We start from the raw sequence: 17638 nt of genomic DNA, 5'->3' as shown, positions 1-17638 counted from the left end.
AACTCGAACCTTACTCCTAGAAATTGGCAAACGAACCAAGAACTACCAAGCTACAAGCAAAGCTGATTTTTTTTTTTTTTTCATAAAACTTATTTAAAAGAAGAGAAAGTGTATATATATATATATATAGTTTTAAAGTGGGATTTGAACTAAGACTTCACAGGTTTAGAGATGATTTATATACTATTAAATATATAAATTAAATCTCATTGATATAATTAGATAGTATTTTAATACTACTTAATCAAAATCATTAATTATTAAGCGTTTGTATTAATTCTATGGCAATTTCTTTAAATAAGATAAGATAATGCATGCAGTTGATTATTATAATTTATGTAGGTTTGGAGTTGAAAATGGAAGTTTAATATTTATGAAATAATAAAATATTGGACAAATTATATATATATATATATATATATATATATATATATATATATATATATATATATATATATAGTGCTACTATATGTTTAGTGTTGGCCAATTCCTTTCTAGGGTTACTCTTGAAACTTTCTAAGCTCTCATGATGTGCTTCTTGAGTGTTCTTAGATGAAATTAATTAGTATAAGTGAAAGCCAAACCTGGCCTCTTTGCTTGGAGTTTGTGATTTCCACATGCTTGGGAACCTGCATAAACCGTTTCTTCTAGGGGAAATCTTGTCTATATATATATATATATTCAAGGAAAAAAAAAAAGAAATTAATTCCAAGGTTATGTGAAAAATTGAATAGAAAATCCTAAAAAAGGAATTAAGAATTGCTTTGCTTCTCACTAACTCCAACTCCCAGTGAAATATCTAGTTCAAATTTAATTGGTTACAATCTATTCTTTTATACTAAAAATCAAAGGAAATATATGTGCTAAATTTAAATCATTATTTTAATATAAAAAATATGGTTTGAATGATAATATAACAATCGAACCGAATCAAACTATTAAAATCGAATTATCATATTTTAGAAATTGAATCTAAATGCATAAAAAATAAAACCGAATCAAACCATTCTAATTTGGTTCAATTCGGTTCCAATTGATATATCTTTGGACTTTGTTTTTTTATTTAAACTTGATTTTTAAGTTATTTATTCTAATTTTGACATTCATTTAAACCTAATAACCATTAAGCAATGAAATTAAACAATTTATATATATATATATATATATATATATATATATATATATATATATATATATATATATATATATATATATATATATAAATACATATAATATATAAATTCCTTATAAAAATAAAATAATTTAAAAATCAATAAAGCAATTAAGTTTAATTCGGTTCAATTAATTTTTTTTTTAAATTAAATTGAACTAAAATAACTAAAGTTTTTGAAATTTAAAATTAAATCAAATCGAATTATCTAAAAAATAAAATCAAATTACCGAATTAAAATCAGTTTATTCAGTTTAAGTTACCCCTACTCTTGGGTAGGGAACTCTAGCAACCTTGTCGTCAATGATTGGGGAGGACCCGGAGAGGTCCCACTTCAGCATGAAGGAGTCGGGGAGGGGCTCTATGACACGTGTGTGTTGAAGTCGTCATCAGAGGAATTCTCGAAGTTCTCTTGCGAAGATGGTGGGGATAGTTTGACAGCCGAGAAAAATTCATGTGGCAGAGAAGGCTTCGCAACGTGGCTCTTCCACCACGGTGAAGTGAAACTTCGTTTTTTTGACATCTACAGCAATAATCTTATGCATAAAGTCCGGACTTGATGTGGAGATTAGGATTCGGGATGAATCAAGCTTGAGCTTTTTCGCTGTTCAGAGATCTAAGGAAATGAACTCTTCGCAGATGGTTGGTTAGCTCCACCTGAAATATAGGTTCCATTTGGTAATCCGGGGCATATGTCAAATGAGTTAGTGTTTTTCGCAGGGTCGCGGTTTGTTTGTCTGCTGGGAGGCCAAGTATAATCATTCTGCAACCTTGGCTCTTGAGGATTAAAAGCGTCTGCTTCTTATGGGTAGGTGGTTTGCCAGAAGAGAGGTTGAGTTCTTGGATTCGTATTGTTTTGCCTTGCATATCCAGCTCTAGAAGGGTGAGCTATACTTGTCCTTTTACGTTTTGCAACATCAGGTTTCTGGTTTCGTTGATGTAAAGCAGGGGAAGGCACGTAGCTTGCACACACCTATCCACAGATTGTTTAGATATTGATGATAGAGTGTATCTCGTGTAGATAATCATATATTTATCTTCAAGTATTTATCCTTGTAACAAGCTTCAACTGTGTAACAACAGGGTATAGGTCTGCCACCTCCAACGTCTATATATATATATATATATATATATATATATATATATATATATATATATATATATATATATATATATATATATATATATCTGACAGCAACACATGATATGGTTGATCTATCTCTCACATGGTATCAGAGCCATCTGACCATGGCAGACTCTTCCTCTTTTCAAGCTTTGGTTTCTAGCACCAATACTGTTATTTCTTCTCTTTCTACACCACCAATGTCACTCAGTTTACCTCTGTGAAATTAAATTCCTCAAACTATGTACTATGGAAAGGACTCTTGGTACCATTACTGCAACTCAACTCAACTCAACTCAACTAAGCCTTTATCCCAAAAATTTGGGGTCGACTATATGGATTCGTTTTCTCCACTCTGAACGATTTTGGGTTAAGTCCTCAGAAGTGTGTAATGCTTCTAGGTCATGTTGTACTACTCTCCTCCAAGTCAATTTAGGTCTACCCCCTTTTTTTCTTTCTATCCTCTAACCTAATGTACTCTACTTGTCTAACTGGCGCCTCCGTATGTCTACGCTTCACATGACCAAACCGCCTCAATCTCCCTTTTCTCAACTTATCTTCAATTGGCACCACTCCTATCTTTTCTCTAATACTCTAATTACGGACTTTATCTAGTCTAGTATGACCACTCATCCACCTTAACATTCTCATCTCTGCAACTCTTATCTTAGATGCATATGACTCTTTCAGTGCCCAATACTCACTACCATATAACATAGCCGGTCGTATGGCTGTACGGTAAAATTTTCCTTTCAATTTATTGGGAATCTTACGATCACATAAAACTCCTGTGGCACGTCTCCACTTCAACCATCCGGCTTTAATCCTATGACTAACATCCTCCTCACATCCCCCATCTACTTGAAGGACTGAGCCTAAATATTTAAAGTGATTACTTTGGGACAGTATCACTCCATTCAAACTAACTCCTTCCCTATCACCAGTTTGGCCTTCACTGAACTTGCAATGCATGTATTCTGTCTTCGTTCTACTTAACTTAAAACCCTTTGACTCTAGAGTACTTCTCCAAAGTTCTAGCTTTCTATTGACTCCTTCTCGTGTCTCATCTATCAGAACAATATCATCCGCAAACATCATGCACCAAGGAATACTCTCTTGTATATGTTTCGTCAGTTCATCTAAAACTAATGTAAAAATGTAAGGGCTTATGGCTGATCCTTGGTGTAATCCAATTGAGATCGGAAAATCTCTTGTGTCCCCTCCCACTGTGCACACAATAGTAGTTGCTCCTTCATACATATCTTTCAATACTTGTATGTACCTAACAGATACCCTCTTTTGTTCTAACACATTCCATAAGACCTCTCTTGGAACACTATCATAAGCCTTCTCCAAATCAATAAAAACTATATGTAGATCTTTCTTCACATCTCTATATTTCTCCATCAAGCTTCTAATGAGAAAGATTGCTTCCATAGTTGAACGACCGGGCATGAAACCAAATTGATTGAGAGAGATAGAAGTATCATGACGTAGTCGATGCTCCACAACTCTCTCCCACAACTTCATAGTATGGCTCATGAGTTTAATTCCCCTATAGTTTGAGCAACTCTGTATGTCTCCCTTATTTTTAAAAATAGGTACTAAAATACTCTTCCTCCATTCATCAGGCATTTTCTTTGAGTTTAGAATCTTATTAAATAATTTAATTAACCATGCCACTCCCATATCTCCCAAATACTTCCACACTTCAATTGGTATTTCATCGGGTCCTCAGGCTTTACCCACTTTCATTCTCTTAAGTGCTTCCTTTACTTCTAAAGATCTAATCCTTCTAGTATAATTCACATTCTTTTCTATTGTTCTATAATCTATATTCATGCTATTACCATTTTGACTATTATTAAAGAGATCATTAAAATAATTTCTCCATCTTTCTTTAATGTCCTCATCTTTCACCAACACTTTTCCTTCTTTATTCTTAATGCACCTAACTTGATTGAGATCTTGACATTTCCTTTCTCTCCTCCTTGCTAATCTATAAATATCTTTCTCCTCTTCTTTAGTTTCAAGTTTCTCATATAACTTTTCAAAGGCCTGTGCTCTTGCTTGACTAACTGCCTTTTTTGCCTCTTTCTTTACTATCTTGTACTGTTCATATGCCTAATTATTATCACATTTAGGTAATTTCTTTGTAATGGCCTAGCCCACTAGTGATATTGTCCGCTCTGGGCTGAAGCCCTCACGGTTTTAAAACGCGTCACTAAGGGTTACAAACCATCAACTTATAAAACCAGCATCTCTCCCGTGTTTTGTCGATGTGGGATTTGCCTAGGGTGTTACAATCCACCCCCCTTATGGGACTCAGCGTCCTCGCTGAGGTTTGCCCCACCATCGCTCAAGGTTGCACGCGGAGCGGCTCTGATACCACAAATGTAACGGCCCGGCCCACTAGTGATATTGTCCGCTCTGGGCCGAAGCCCTCACGGTTTTAAAACGCGTCATTAGGGGTTACAAACCATCAACTTATATACCCAGCATCTCTCCCGTGTTTTGTCGATGTTGGATTTGCCTAGGGTGTTACAATCCACCCCCCTTATGGGACTCAGCGTCCTCGCTGAGGTTTGCCCCACCATCGTTCAAGGTTGCACGCGGAGCTGCTCTGATACCACAAATGTAATGGCCCGGTCCACTAGTGATATTGTCCGCTCTGGGCTGAAGCCCTCACGGTTTTAAAACGCGTCACTAAGGGTTACAAACCATCAACTTATAAAACCAGCATCTCTCCCGTGTTTTATCGATGTGGGATTTGCCTAGGGTGTTACAATCCAACCCCCTTATGGGACTCAGCGTCCTCGCTGAGGTTTGCCCCACCATCGCTCAAGGTTGCACGAGGAGCGGCTCTGATACCACAAATGTAACGGCCCGGCCCACTAGTGATATTGTCCGCTCTGGGCCGAAGCCCTCACGGTTTTAAAACGCGTCATTAGGGGTTACAAACCATCAACTTATATACCCAGCATCTCTCCCGTGTTTTGTCGATGTGGGATTCGCCTAGGGTGTTACATTCTTATACCATTCCCTTTTTCTCTTCACTGCCTTTTGTACTTCCTCATTCCACCACCATCTCTCTTTTGAGGGTGGTCCATATCCTTTAGACTCTCCAAGTACTTTTCTAGCTACTTCTCTAATCTTTGATGCCATTTGTATCCACATATCATTGGCCTCCATATCCAGCTTCCATACTTCAGACTCGAGAAGCTCATTTTTGAACTTCACTTGCTTTACTCCTTTGAACTCCCACCACTTTGTTCGAGCTACACTATTTCTTCTGACCTTACTTAAATTGTTCCTAAACTTGACATCCAAGACCACCAACCGATGTTGACTTGTTAAAACTTCTCCTGGAATGACCTTGCAATCCTTACATAAAGCTCTATTTGTCTTCCTAGTTAAGAGGAAGTCGATTTGGCTTCTATGTTGCCCACTTTTGAAAGTCACTAAATGTGACTCTTTTTATAAAGTAGGTATTTGCTAGTATTAGGTCGTATGCCATAGCAAAATCCAAGATACTTTTTCCCTCCTCATTTTGACTGCCAAAACCAAAACCTCCATGAACATTCTCATAAACTTATCTATCACTTCCTACATGCCCATTCAAATCTCCACCAATGAAAACATTATCTTCATTCGGTATGCTTTGCATTAAATCATCCATATCTTCCCAAAACCTTTGTTTACTCTCACTGTTTAGTCCTATTTGTGGGGCATAAGCACTAACTATATTTATTGTTTCTCCTTCTAGTACTACCTTTACTAGTATAATTCTATCTCCTACTCTTTTAACAGCTATTACTGCGTCTTTCAATGTCCTGTCTATAATTATGCCCACTCCGTTCTTGTTTCTCTCCTTTCCTGTAAACCATAGTTTGTACCATGAATTACCCACTTCCTTACTTTTCTCTCCTACCCATTTAGTCTCCTGAATGCAAGCAATATTCACCCTTCTCCTTTCCAAGGTATCCACAAGCTCCATTAATTTTCCTATAAGTGATCCAACATTCCAAGTACCAACCCTATCCTCCTACTATCCTGCTCCTTCCTAATTGGTCTCCTTCAATGATATCTTTTATTGTTTTCTATGTCTATCTTGTGTTCTGTTCCACTATTTATTCTACTATCTGTCCTATGGACTAACTTCTTTACCCACACCCGTCCATGATGTGGGAACCCTTGCTCACTTAACACCACACCCGGGCACTGGCATGGCGCGTCGCTTTCGGTGAACGCCCTACACCCTTGCATATTTCTCACTACACCCGGGCTCCGATGCAGCGCGTTGTTAGTAGAGGACGCCCCAACATTTATATCATTTGAATCCATATCATAAGGTGTGACGAAATTTTTACGCTGGTTGTCACCTACCGCAACCCTCCTCCTTTATCCGGGCTTGGGACCGGCTAAGCGCAAACTACTTAGGCGGAGTTCTTGGTACCATTACTGCATGGGTACAATTTGTCTCGATATATCTCTGACACTGCCACTCTGACATCCCAATTTCTTGATGATAATAGGCCCAATCCTGAGCATGATCTCTGGTTTCGACAAGACCAGATGCTCTTGGCTGGTTGTTCTCCTATGTTTCTGATATTATTCTACCGAAAATTGTTGGCAATACCACTGTAAAGGCAGCTTGGACGAAACTTGCATCCATATATTCCATTCCGCTGGTTCTAGAACTCAAATTCTTCAACTTTGGAAACAGCTCAAGCATTTATCTAATGGCACTGATTCGATTGATAGTTACATGCGTCTTCAAGCACCTGTGTCTGATGAAACTCTTGTTAATGATATTCTAAAAGGGTTAGGTAGTGAGTACCGTCCCTTTGTTCGTGCCATTGAAGCGCGGAATGTGCCAATTATGATGATGTTTATGCTTTGTTGTTGAGTGAAGAAATTCAACTAAAAATGAAAGCTTGAGTGATGTTGGGTTCATGAAGTCTAACAAATCCAAACGCCTTGTTCGTTTTTGTGGAATGAAGATATCTCTGATAGACCACATCTTGGAGAACAATCGCCAAAAATATTCAGTATCCCAATTAGATAGGAAGTTCTTAAAGTATACAGATGATGGTTGGCTAGTTTTTGGTAGAGGGAGGAGGGGAGGGAGAGTGTTTGGGCTCATGGTGAAGCTTTTTTATTCAGCATAGCAACAACAATATGATTTCTTATTCGTTCAGTTATAAATTGATTGATATTCAAAGTAATGAAAAATATTTCTGTTCCTTTTATATATTCTTCATTTTTCCAAAATTGGAATGAAATTAAATATTGATGTTAATTAGAAGGGGGGATAAATTGAGAGAAGGGAGATTGAGGTGATTTTGTCATATGAAACATAAACATACGGAGGCTCCAGTTAGACAAGTAGAACACTTTAGGTTAGGTTAGAGGATAAAAAGAAAAAAAGGGGTAGACCTAAATTGACTTGGAGGAGAGTAGTATAACATGACCTAGAAGCATTACACATTTCTCTGGATTTAACCCAAAATCGTTTAGAGTGGATAAAGCGAATCCATATAGCCGACCAAAATTTTTGGAATAAAGGTTTAGTTTAGTTGAGTTGAGTTAATTAGAAGGAAAAGTTTTAATATGTATAGCTCATTTCCCTATATCAAATGCATTCTCTCTCTCCTTCCTTCCATGCTTCATATCCCTTTCTATAAATATATAAATGAAGATGCAATTGGATTCAACTCATGTCCTTGCAAAAACCTTTCAATCACTGCTGCTTTCATATTCCCTTCTCTACAATCTTAGTCTTGGTAAATTAATTATCTAAAAAATCTAAGTTTCTTTTCACTTCACTGGTCTGTTTATGATCTCTATATATACATAGGCATGCATGGATAAATACATGCATTAATATTTTCTCATTCCACTGCATTTGATTTGATTTGATTTGATTTGATTTGGATTTTTCAGGTTTTGTTTGTGTAAGACAATGAAGATTAGTGAGAAGAGCAATATGGCTGGGTTGGTGCTGTGGTGTATTCTTCTTTTAATAGGTTGTATATTATGTTCTTTATTTGGTTATTTTAATTATTATTATAACTCTTTTTTCTTTTCCTTTCTGTAATGGCAAGGACGGAGAAGAGCAACTGTTGATATTAATATTATGCATGTTTTAATTAGAAAATCTCACTAGAAAGTTCAGATTAACTCCTTCTATCCTGATCAAGACAATGGTTTAATGTGCCTGAAGGAATCAGTATGGATAGACTATTTCTCTTGTTTATTTTTTATTGCTATTTTTCTCAGTAAAACATGAAAAATAATTGGGCTGCACTGATAGATTATTATTATTATTATTATTATTATTATTATAACCATAAAGCCATTTTTTTTTAAGGATTTCTTCACTGTTTTTTATATTATTTTTTTTGTCCGTTATAAAACTTAGATTGCCCTGAATTGATCTAATGAATCGGTGATTCGGGTACAAAGTAAGCTGGTTCTTTTATTATACTTTATAAAAAGTTGGTAAAAAAACTAAATAACCGATATTCTTTTAGATAAATAATGAATTAATTCTTACATAATATATATTCTTTTACTTTGGATATAAGTTTCATTTCTTAAATTGAATCATGGAAACAATTTTCATCCAAATTTCAATTCTATTGATAACATTAATTGAAATTTGCCTTTCTATATTTAGTCAAAAAGAACATCTTTTACTTATAATTTCATTCATTTTATAGGTCTGAATACTGTTAACACTTTATCCTACGATTACACTGCTTCGATCGAGGTAATTATTTCATCTTTAATTTTAATTTTTTTATTTAATTTTAATAAAAATTTAAACCCAACCCCTTACAACACTGAAAATAATTTTAATATTAATGAACTAAAATTCATCAAGTGATTTATGGAATGTAGCAAAAATAATTATAATTCATAAAATTAAAAAAATAATTTAATATCTGGTTTTCTAATTATTTATTCTATTTTTTTTGGTAATTAATTATTAGTGTTTGGCAAGTCCTCAAAGACCTCAATATAATGGAGGAGTCATTCGAAACCCAGAGCTGAATGAAGGGTTGAAGGGATGGTCTACGTTTGGAGATGCTAAAATAGAGCACAGGAAATTGGGAAACAACAACTTCATTGTAGCTAATTCCAGAGTTCACTCCTACGATAGTGTCTCACAGAATCTTTACCTGCAAAAGAACAAAATCTACACTTTCTCTGGTAGGTTTTTGCTCATTTCATCCACTGACTAGTATTAATGTATTTACTTATGGCTAATCATAATTAAGCTTTTGTGTTAATTTAATTCAGCCTGGATTCAAGTGAGTAAGGGAAGAATTCCAGTATCAGCTGTTTTCAAGACTCAAACAGGGTACGTACATGCTGGTGCTATTTTTGCCGAGTCCAATTGCTGGTCCATGCTTAAGGGTGGCCTCGCTGTTGATGCCTCAGGCCCTGCTCAACTTTATTTCGAGGTAATCCTTTATTCCATTTGCGCATTTCTTTTTTCATTTTTTTAATTATTCGCAATATCACACAATGAATTTGTGCATATAATTCTAATAAATTTGTACAGAGTAACAACACATTGATTGACATATGGGTGGATAGCATCTCATTACAACCCTTCACCAAAAAGCAATGGATGTCTCATCAAGATCAAGCCATCGAAAAGGTAATTAAATTCACTGAAATCATTTCTCCATCAATTATTGTTCTTAATCATGAAAAACATAAATCAATTGCTACTAATTTATCATTATCAACATAAATCTTGCAGACCCGAAAGACTAAGGTAAGGATCCAGGCAGTGGATAGTCAAGGAAAACCCTTATCTAATGCTAATATCTCAATAAAACTAAAGAAAGCAAGTTTCCCATTTGGCTGTGCTATAAACAAAAATATCCTCTACAACAACGCCTATCAAAAATGGTTCACTTCCAGGTTCACAGTGACAGTATTTGAGGATGAAATGAAGTGGTATAGCACAGAACCCTCGCAGGGCAAAGTGGACTACTCAGTCCCTGACGCCATGCTTCAGTTCGCCAAGAAGAACAATGTAATAGTCCGAGGCCACAATGTGTTCTGGGATGATCCCAAGTATCAGCAAGGATGGATCAATTCACTCTCTCCTACCGATCTTTCCAAGGCCACCACTGAGAGGATCAACTCTATCATGTCAAGGTACAGAGGGCAAGTCATTGGCTGGGATGTTGTTAATGAAAACCTGCACTTCAATTTCTTTGAGAGAAAATTAGGGCAAAATGCTTCTGCAGTTTTCTATAACTTGGCTCAGAAGATTGATGGAACTTCGACTTTGTTCTTGAACGACTATAACACCATTGAAGATGGTAGAGATGACGATTCTACACCGGCTAAGTACCTGCAAAAGCTGAGAGATATTAAGGCATTTCCTGGTAATGGAAATCTTAAATTGGGGATTGGACTTGAATCCCATTTCAGTAGTGCCGCTCCAAACCTTGCTTATATGAGGGCTTCCATTGATACACTTGCTGCTACCAATTTCCCCATTTGGCTCACAGAAGTAGATGTTCAAAGCGGCCCCTATCAGGTAATAAGATAAATGATCAGATTTTGCTTACATTAATATAAATTATTTGATTTTGTTTTAGCAGTTGTAGGCTAGTTTGCTATTAGAAGGTATACTATGAATGTGTTATGAACGATATCGGAAAGCTGAACTTATACATATATTTTTATGGATTTCATGGACAGGCACAATACTTGGAGCAGATTCTAAGGGAGGGACACAGTCACCCGAAAGTGGCAGGAATTGTGATCTGGTCGGCCTGGAAACCGCAGGGATGCTACAGGATGTGTCTGACAGATAACAATTTCAAGAACTTGCCCACTGGTGATGTAGTTGACAAGCTGTTGGCTCGGCGGATTGCTGTCAAGTCCTTGGCTGGCAGGACGGATGGAAATGGCTTCTTTGAGGCGTCCCTTTCCCATGGAGTTTACAGCGTGAAAATTCATCACCCTTCTGCAAAAAAATTTTCTTTGGTTCAAAAGCTTAATGTGGTCTCAAGCACTGGTGCAGCTAATCCAACATTGCTTATGCGATTTGCCACCTGAGTCTTTTCTTTGATAGGTTGAGTCTAACGATTTATGATTATTTAATTAAATCATGAAATCTGATTTTTTTACAAAAACATGTCTATATAGTTACTTATAAAATCGTGATAGGAGCTTTGCCTTTAGCTGGATCTCTTAGTAGAGATTCATCAGATGATGAGTTAGTTGGTTCTGGGTGAAAACGTCGTGGCTGAAATGCACGAAGAATAGGTTTGGATAAGAAAGGAGAGGGAAAATATGTAGATGACGGTAGTTCTGTATAAATAAGTGCAAAAGGAGAATAGGCCGAGGCAGAAGTGGCTATAAATAGATTTTAATTTTTTTCAAAAGTAAATGGACTATATGGTGTTGGTTGTTGATGTTCTAATGGTCGATGCATATCAGCTTCTATTTAGGCAATTTATTTCTTATAAATTAATATAATAAAAATAATATACTAATCAACCTTTTTGAATTTTACAATTAAATATTTTATATCTTTATATCTTTTGTTATTAAAAGTATTAAATAATACACTTGTGTGATATAACAAAATATAGTTTTAAAAAAATAAAATAATCTATTAATCAATCTATTAACTTTTTAAAATTTATTTAAATTTTGAAAATAATTTTAAGTTGATTTTCATTATTTTTTTATAATAAAATTAAAAATATTATTATAATATAAATAAATAAGATACATTAAAATTTTACAAATAAAATAATTTTTTAATATATTTTATAATAATTTATTTTTTAATTATGAAAAATATAAATAATTTTTTGAATTAAAAAAATACATAAAATCATTTCAATACATAAAAACTAAATAAGATTATTTATAAATTATGAAAAATATAAATAACCTTTTGAATTAAAAAATATATAGAATCATTTAAATACATAAAAATTGAATAGGATTATTTTCTATATACAACTCCGATGATTAATTGCATAATTTGAACTCGTAATTTTATATAATTTGGAGATAATTTGTAGGGTTGCTCTTGAAATTTTCTTAGCTCTCATGATTTGCTTTTTGAGTGTTGATAGATTAAGCAAATTAGTGTAATTGAAAGCCAAAGCTGCCTCTTTGCGTGGATTGTGTGATTTCCAAATGCCTGGGAACCTGTATAAACTATTTCTTTCAAGGGAAATTTTATATATATATATATATATATATATATATATATATATATATATATATATATATATATATATATATAAAAGAAAATTAATGTGTTCAAAATAAATAAAAATAAGAAACAATTGTGTTCAAGAAAATAAAAATTCCAACATTATGTGAAAAAGTTGAATAGAAAAGCTAATGTCTGCAATCTCTTCTTTTATATATACTAAAAGAAAAAAGGAAATATAATTTAAATAGTTATTTTAATGCAAAAAAATATTGTTTGAATTAATAATATATATATATATATATATATATATTTTTTTTTTTTTTTTTTTTTTTTTTTTAAACTCCTCCTTTTACATTTTATTTTTTAATTAACAAAAAATTTGATATATATTTTTGAAGAAAAAACTAAAATTTATGTTACATTTAATTTTTTTTATCAGAGTTTCAATTTGTCGTATTATTGGTTCATCAGTAGTTATTATTATTATTATTATTATTATTATTATTATTATTATTATTATTTGAAACAGATTCAATAAGTCCACAAACAATTAATGAATGACAGACTATCATATAGCTATATTTACTATGTAATCTGATAAGGTCACTACCTAAATTACTACCTATCTGATAAGAGTACAAATTTGGATTATTTTAACATTTGATTTATTGACAAAATTATTACATACATTCTATTTCTTGAATTAGTTTCAGTTAATATTTCCAGTTATTCTTGCTTACACTTAAATTTTTGATATAATTTTAGTTTTATGTATCTTTGACATTTTTTTTTTGTTAAAAAAATAGTTATTTAACTAAAATATGAAAATAATCTAATGCAAAAAAGCAAATAAAAAGAAAATGGAAAAAAAAAATTGTTAATCTCTTATAGTGAAGATTTGAAAGATAATTCTCAACTTTTTAGGAAAAAAATTGTATTAACTATATAAAAGAGTGCATATTGTGTATTTGGATGACTTTATATAGAGAATGTAGGTTGACTTTATAATAATTGATTACAATATATTATTAATTTGATTTGATTTGTTTTAATTTAATTGACAATTTGTGTTAGTTTAACTTTTTTTGACAAATAAAAATTAATTTATTTTAATTATGTTGTGCTTAATAAAGTGAGAAAAGTAAAATAAGAAATAATAATAATAAATTAAACTACAAAATAAACTTATATGAAATGTAACAATATATTTTTAAATTATGATTTAATTAGTCATTAATAAATGAGTGATTGAATTATAAATCAATTAGGAAAAACATTAATAATTCAGTTAGAAAAAGAAATAGAAATATTAGTGGAGATTCAAGGAAATGACAACTCAAATAAATAATATTAATATATTTATTTAAATTGTTTTAATTTAATTCATAATTTGTGCGATTTTAACTCTTCCAAAAAATTAATTTATTTTAATTTTGTTTTCCTTACTCTTAAATATATGGTTAATAATGAAGTGAAAAAAGTAAAATAAAAACTAATAATAATAAAAATAAAGCTACAAAATAAAATTATTGTGAGATGTGACCGTATATTTTTAAATTATTATTTAATTAATATTAATAATTGAGTGATTGGATTATAAACCAAGTAAGAAAAGCATCATTGCTTCAATTAGAAATAGAAAAAGAAATAGAGAAATTAGTGAAGGCTAAAGAGAATTAAATAGTGCTAGAAAATAGTAGTTCTAAAATGGTGGAAAGTCTAAAATGGTGGAAAGTAAAATGTTATTTTAAGGCATGGTGACACTGTTCTAAGGATAATTCATTGATGTGCATATTTTATATAAGCATTTTAGAGTCATTTTGCATCCATTTTTCTTTTTAAATTTAGTATTTTATAGCATTTGAGTATTTAATTTAGTTAAATTTCTAATTTTAGTATTTTATATTTAATTTTTAGAATTTTCATATTTTTAATAGGTTTCATGGTGATTTGAAGATAAAAAGGTTGAAGTAGAGATGATTTGATGTTATTTGAAGGTTTGGAGGGGTGAAAAAGTCAAAGAAAAATTATTTGGAGAATAGTCGAGATTTTCCTGAGAAGTCCCACAGTGCATGTTACTTCTCAAGTTCAACAAAGGCAAAAATTTAAGGGAAGCAACAATTTTCAGATGAAATCATATGGCCCATGTGACTTCATCAGTTTTTCCACACGGGCATATGGCCTGTGTGACACCCTCACTTTAGATAGTCTGTACATTCTACTATTCCGATGATTAACGTCTGTTCGGAAAACCAGAATATCTGGAACTATATATAAACTAGAGTGAGGAGTCATAAATAAACCAAATAATGATAAGAAAAGTTAAGAAAAATTTTAAGAAGTGAAATGCGATAAGGTTAAATGAGCCGATATTACGGCGATGGGTAACCCTAACGGGAAGCGACTGTGAAAATAGTTAGTAACCCAAGACCCGTAGGGAACCCTGTGAAATAATTTTTGGGACTCAAGTGAAGGATTATTGAGGTTTAGATGACAATAGATTGCTAAGAAAATATAAGAAAAATTTTGTAAATCAATACAGACAATTTTAGCTTAGTAAGCACAATGAAGGGCATTTTGGTCATTTCACCTTCAGAGATGATTTTTGATCAACTTGTCCATTTAAGTAAGTGAGATATATGACATAAAATGTGAATAAATATTGACGAAAATTTAATTAAAAATGAGTAGATAAGAGAGGGAAAGAAATATAAAACAAAATGGAATTAAATTGAATTATTACATAAGCACTATGTAAGGATGATGCAATTAAAAATTTCTAGCCAATCAAAATTTGACAAGCTCAAGTATAAAAGCAAAAATGGAGATAAATTTAATAAAAAATCAGCTTCTTCTACCTCCTTCCATAGCTTGGCCGAAACTCCATTTGAGAGGGCTCCTCCATTTTGTTTCTTTTTAGCTTGATCCTCTACCAATTTTCACCACAAAACCTATAACCTCCAACACAAAAATTAAAAGTTAGACCTTGGAAAAGTGATTGGCTACCAAGAATTGAGAAGAAAGTGAAGTTGGGGAAAACCTTGGAAGAGAGACAACAAAGGTTAGTGCCAAGTTTCATCTCTCTCTCTATATTCTTTGTTAGGACCATTAATTGAGTGATAAATTGGTGGAATTGAAACAAAAATGTGCATGTTAGACCCCCTTGAAATTGTTGGTTTTGATGACTTTTAATTAAATTAAAGTGATGTAGAGATGGCTTTTGATGAGCATAAGTGGATTATAATCCCATACTTTATGTGTAGTGTAAGATTTGTGATTATGACCAATTAGGGTTTGAGGCAAAATAAGGGTTTTGCCAAATAGTTAATGAATTGGTGTTCTAAGGGTTAATTAGTGACCATTTGGTATGGTTTGACCATAAAATGGAAGTGATTGTGGCATTAGATTATGAATTGGTGGTGCTGCCCTTTTGCTAGAAATTCTGGACTTTGAGTCCAGTGGGTATGGGCAGCCATAAGATGACTTGTGTAGCTTCAATTGGTGTAAGGCTAATTGGAGATAAACTAGGGGCATAATGCCACATTTTTCATGAAGAGACCCTGCCCAGAAAACCAACCTAAGGTGACCTAAATTTGGCTTGAATCTGGGCATCCAAAATCTAGACCTGGAAAAATGACCATATGAATAGTATTTGTTCAAATGGCCATAACTTTGTGTAGAGAGGTCCAAATGACCTGATTCTTGAACCCATGGAAAGCTTAGATATAGTAGAACAACTTTTATAAAGAATAGAAATCCAAATTCTGACCATAACTAATTCAAATTGTTGACCAAATTTAGCTTATCAAAACTGTCAAAACCAAAAATTGCCCAGAAATTTTAGACATGACCAATCCGGCTAGTTATGGTAAAAATGCCATAACTTGAGCTACAAAACTCCAAATGGAGTAATTCAAAAAGGGACTTAAAGTAGAAACATTAAGGAACAACTTTGATGAAGAAAACTTAGCTAAATTTCCACTATAGAATGGTCCAATGGAATGGAATAGTAAACATAGGTAATGAAATCTGAAATTTTGGAATTACTTCTAATAACTTTGAATTGCAATTAGCAACCAATGCTAATAAATTTGTGATCCAAAATGTGGTACGACCATGTGTTTAGAAATTGCATACCTATTAATTATGAAAAAGTCAATATTTTACACGAATAGTAATGTGAATAGTAACCGCCATAACATCAAATGTAAAGAACCAAACACCTAACTTTATTAATATGCCCTAGTATGCCTAATATGATTGGTTTGGATAGGTTGGCATGCCAATAGGGTTCCGGTTGCAGTACTACCTATGGCTTCATGCCATTTCGTGATTTATGGCATTTAATGCCATTTTTTTATACTATGGCTTTTGGCCATTTTGTTATACTTGACATACTCGGCTTTATGCCCGATTATTATTATGGCTTGTTAGTCGTTCTGTTGCACACCTGGCAGACACTTTGTGACCGATGGTGTGACCCAGTGCTAGTTTACCTGTTTATCCAGTTCAGTCAACTGGTATAGGTTACTTGGGTAATTAAAATAAGTCTTAAAAATTTATAACCAAATAATAAACAAAAAATCACAAAATTTAGGATATTACAAATAATTATCAAAAATTTAGTCTGCATGAAATAATAGCATAACTTTTGCATATTTAATTATTTAGTTTATTTTTTTATATTATATTGGCACCACTAAGCTGTATGCTTAGCGCGTCGTTTTTTGCGTGCTGGAGACCAGGAGCGAGAGCCCAATAGACCATAGATTGGAATCACTGTGAGAGTTTAGATCTGCATTTGTGTCCGGTGTCACCTCATCCGTGCAGTGTATTTTGATAGGACCACTAGGCTTCATTAGAAAATTTGTATTTTGTATTTTGTGTTAGACATTAATTTTTGTCATGTAAATTATAAACTCATGTAATTATTGTAAATTATGTTAATGAAATTGAGTATTTCTTTATGAATGTGAGCATTTATTTATTTATGCAGGGAATGAATAAAGATTTGAGTTTGAGATATTATTGAGATGAGATTTGAGATTGAGAAAAGCTACATATATTTGAAATTATTATTGAGATTTTTAACAGGTGGAAATTGTCAAAATTATGAATAATTCAGGGGAAG

At 32.9% G+C, this 17638-nt stretch overlaps 1 protein-coding gene across 3 annotated transcripts; it reads left to right on the top strand.

Moving 5' to 3' along the window:
* The first annotated feature begins 1445 nt into the window (after window positions 1-1445).
* Window positions 1446-11464, top strand: LOC110657660 (endo-1,4-beta-xylanase 5-like). Of its 3 annotated transcripts, none has more exons than XM_058151408.1 (9): window positions 1446-1813; window positions 1892-1979; window positions 8241-8323; window positions 9020-9069; window positions 9293-9512; window positions 9603-9766; window positions 9868-9966; window positions 10072-10863; window positions 11028-11464. In XM_058151408.1, the coding sequence occupies exons 3-9, from the start codon at window positions 8260-8262 to the stop codon at window positions 11385-11387; spliced, it is 1749 nt and encodes a 582-aa protein (XP_058007391.1). In that variant the 5' UTR covers window positions 1446-1813; window positions 1892-1979; window positions 8241-8259; the 3' UTR covers window positions 11388-11464. The 3 variants fall into 3 exon arrangements, with proteins under 3 accessions (XP_058007391.1, XP_058007390.1, XP_058007389.1); XM_058151407.1 differs by having other exon boundaries at window positions 1892-2054; XM_058151406.1 differs by having other exon boundaries at window positions 1446-2054.
* The last annotated feature ends 6174 nt before the right edge of the window (window positions 11465-17638 follow it).

This window comes from Hevea brasiliensis, chromosome 8 (assembly GCF_030052815.1).
Source record: "Hevea brasiliensis isolate MT/VB/25A 57/8 chromosome 8, ASM3005281v1, whole genome shotgun sequence".
NCBI classification, from domain to species: Eukaryota; Viridiplantae; Streptophyta; class Magnoliopsida; order Malpighiales; family Euphorbiaceae; genus Hevea; species Hevea brasiliensis.
Note: the sequence above shows the minus strand (reverse complement) of the source record. Positions and strands in the feature narration are given on the sequence as shown.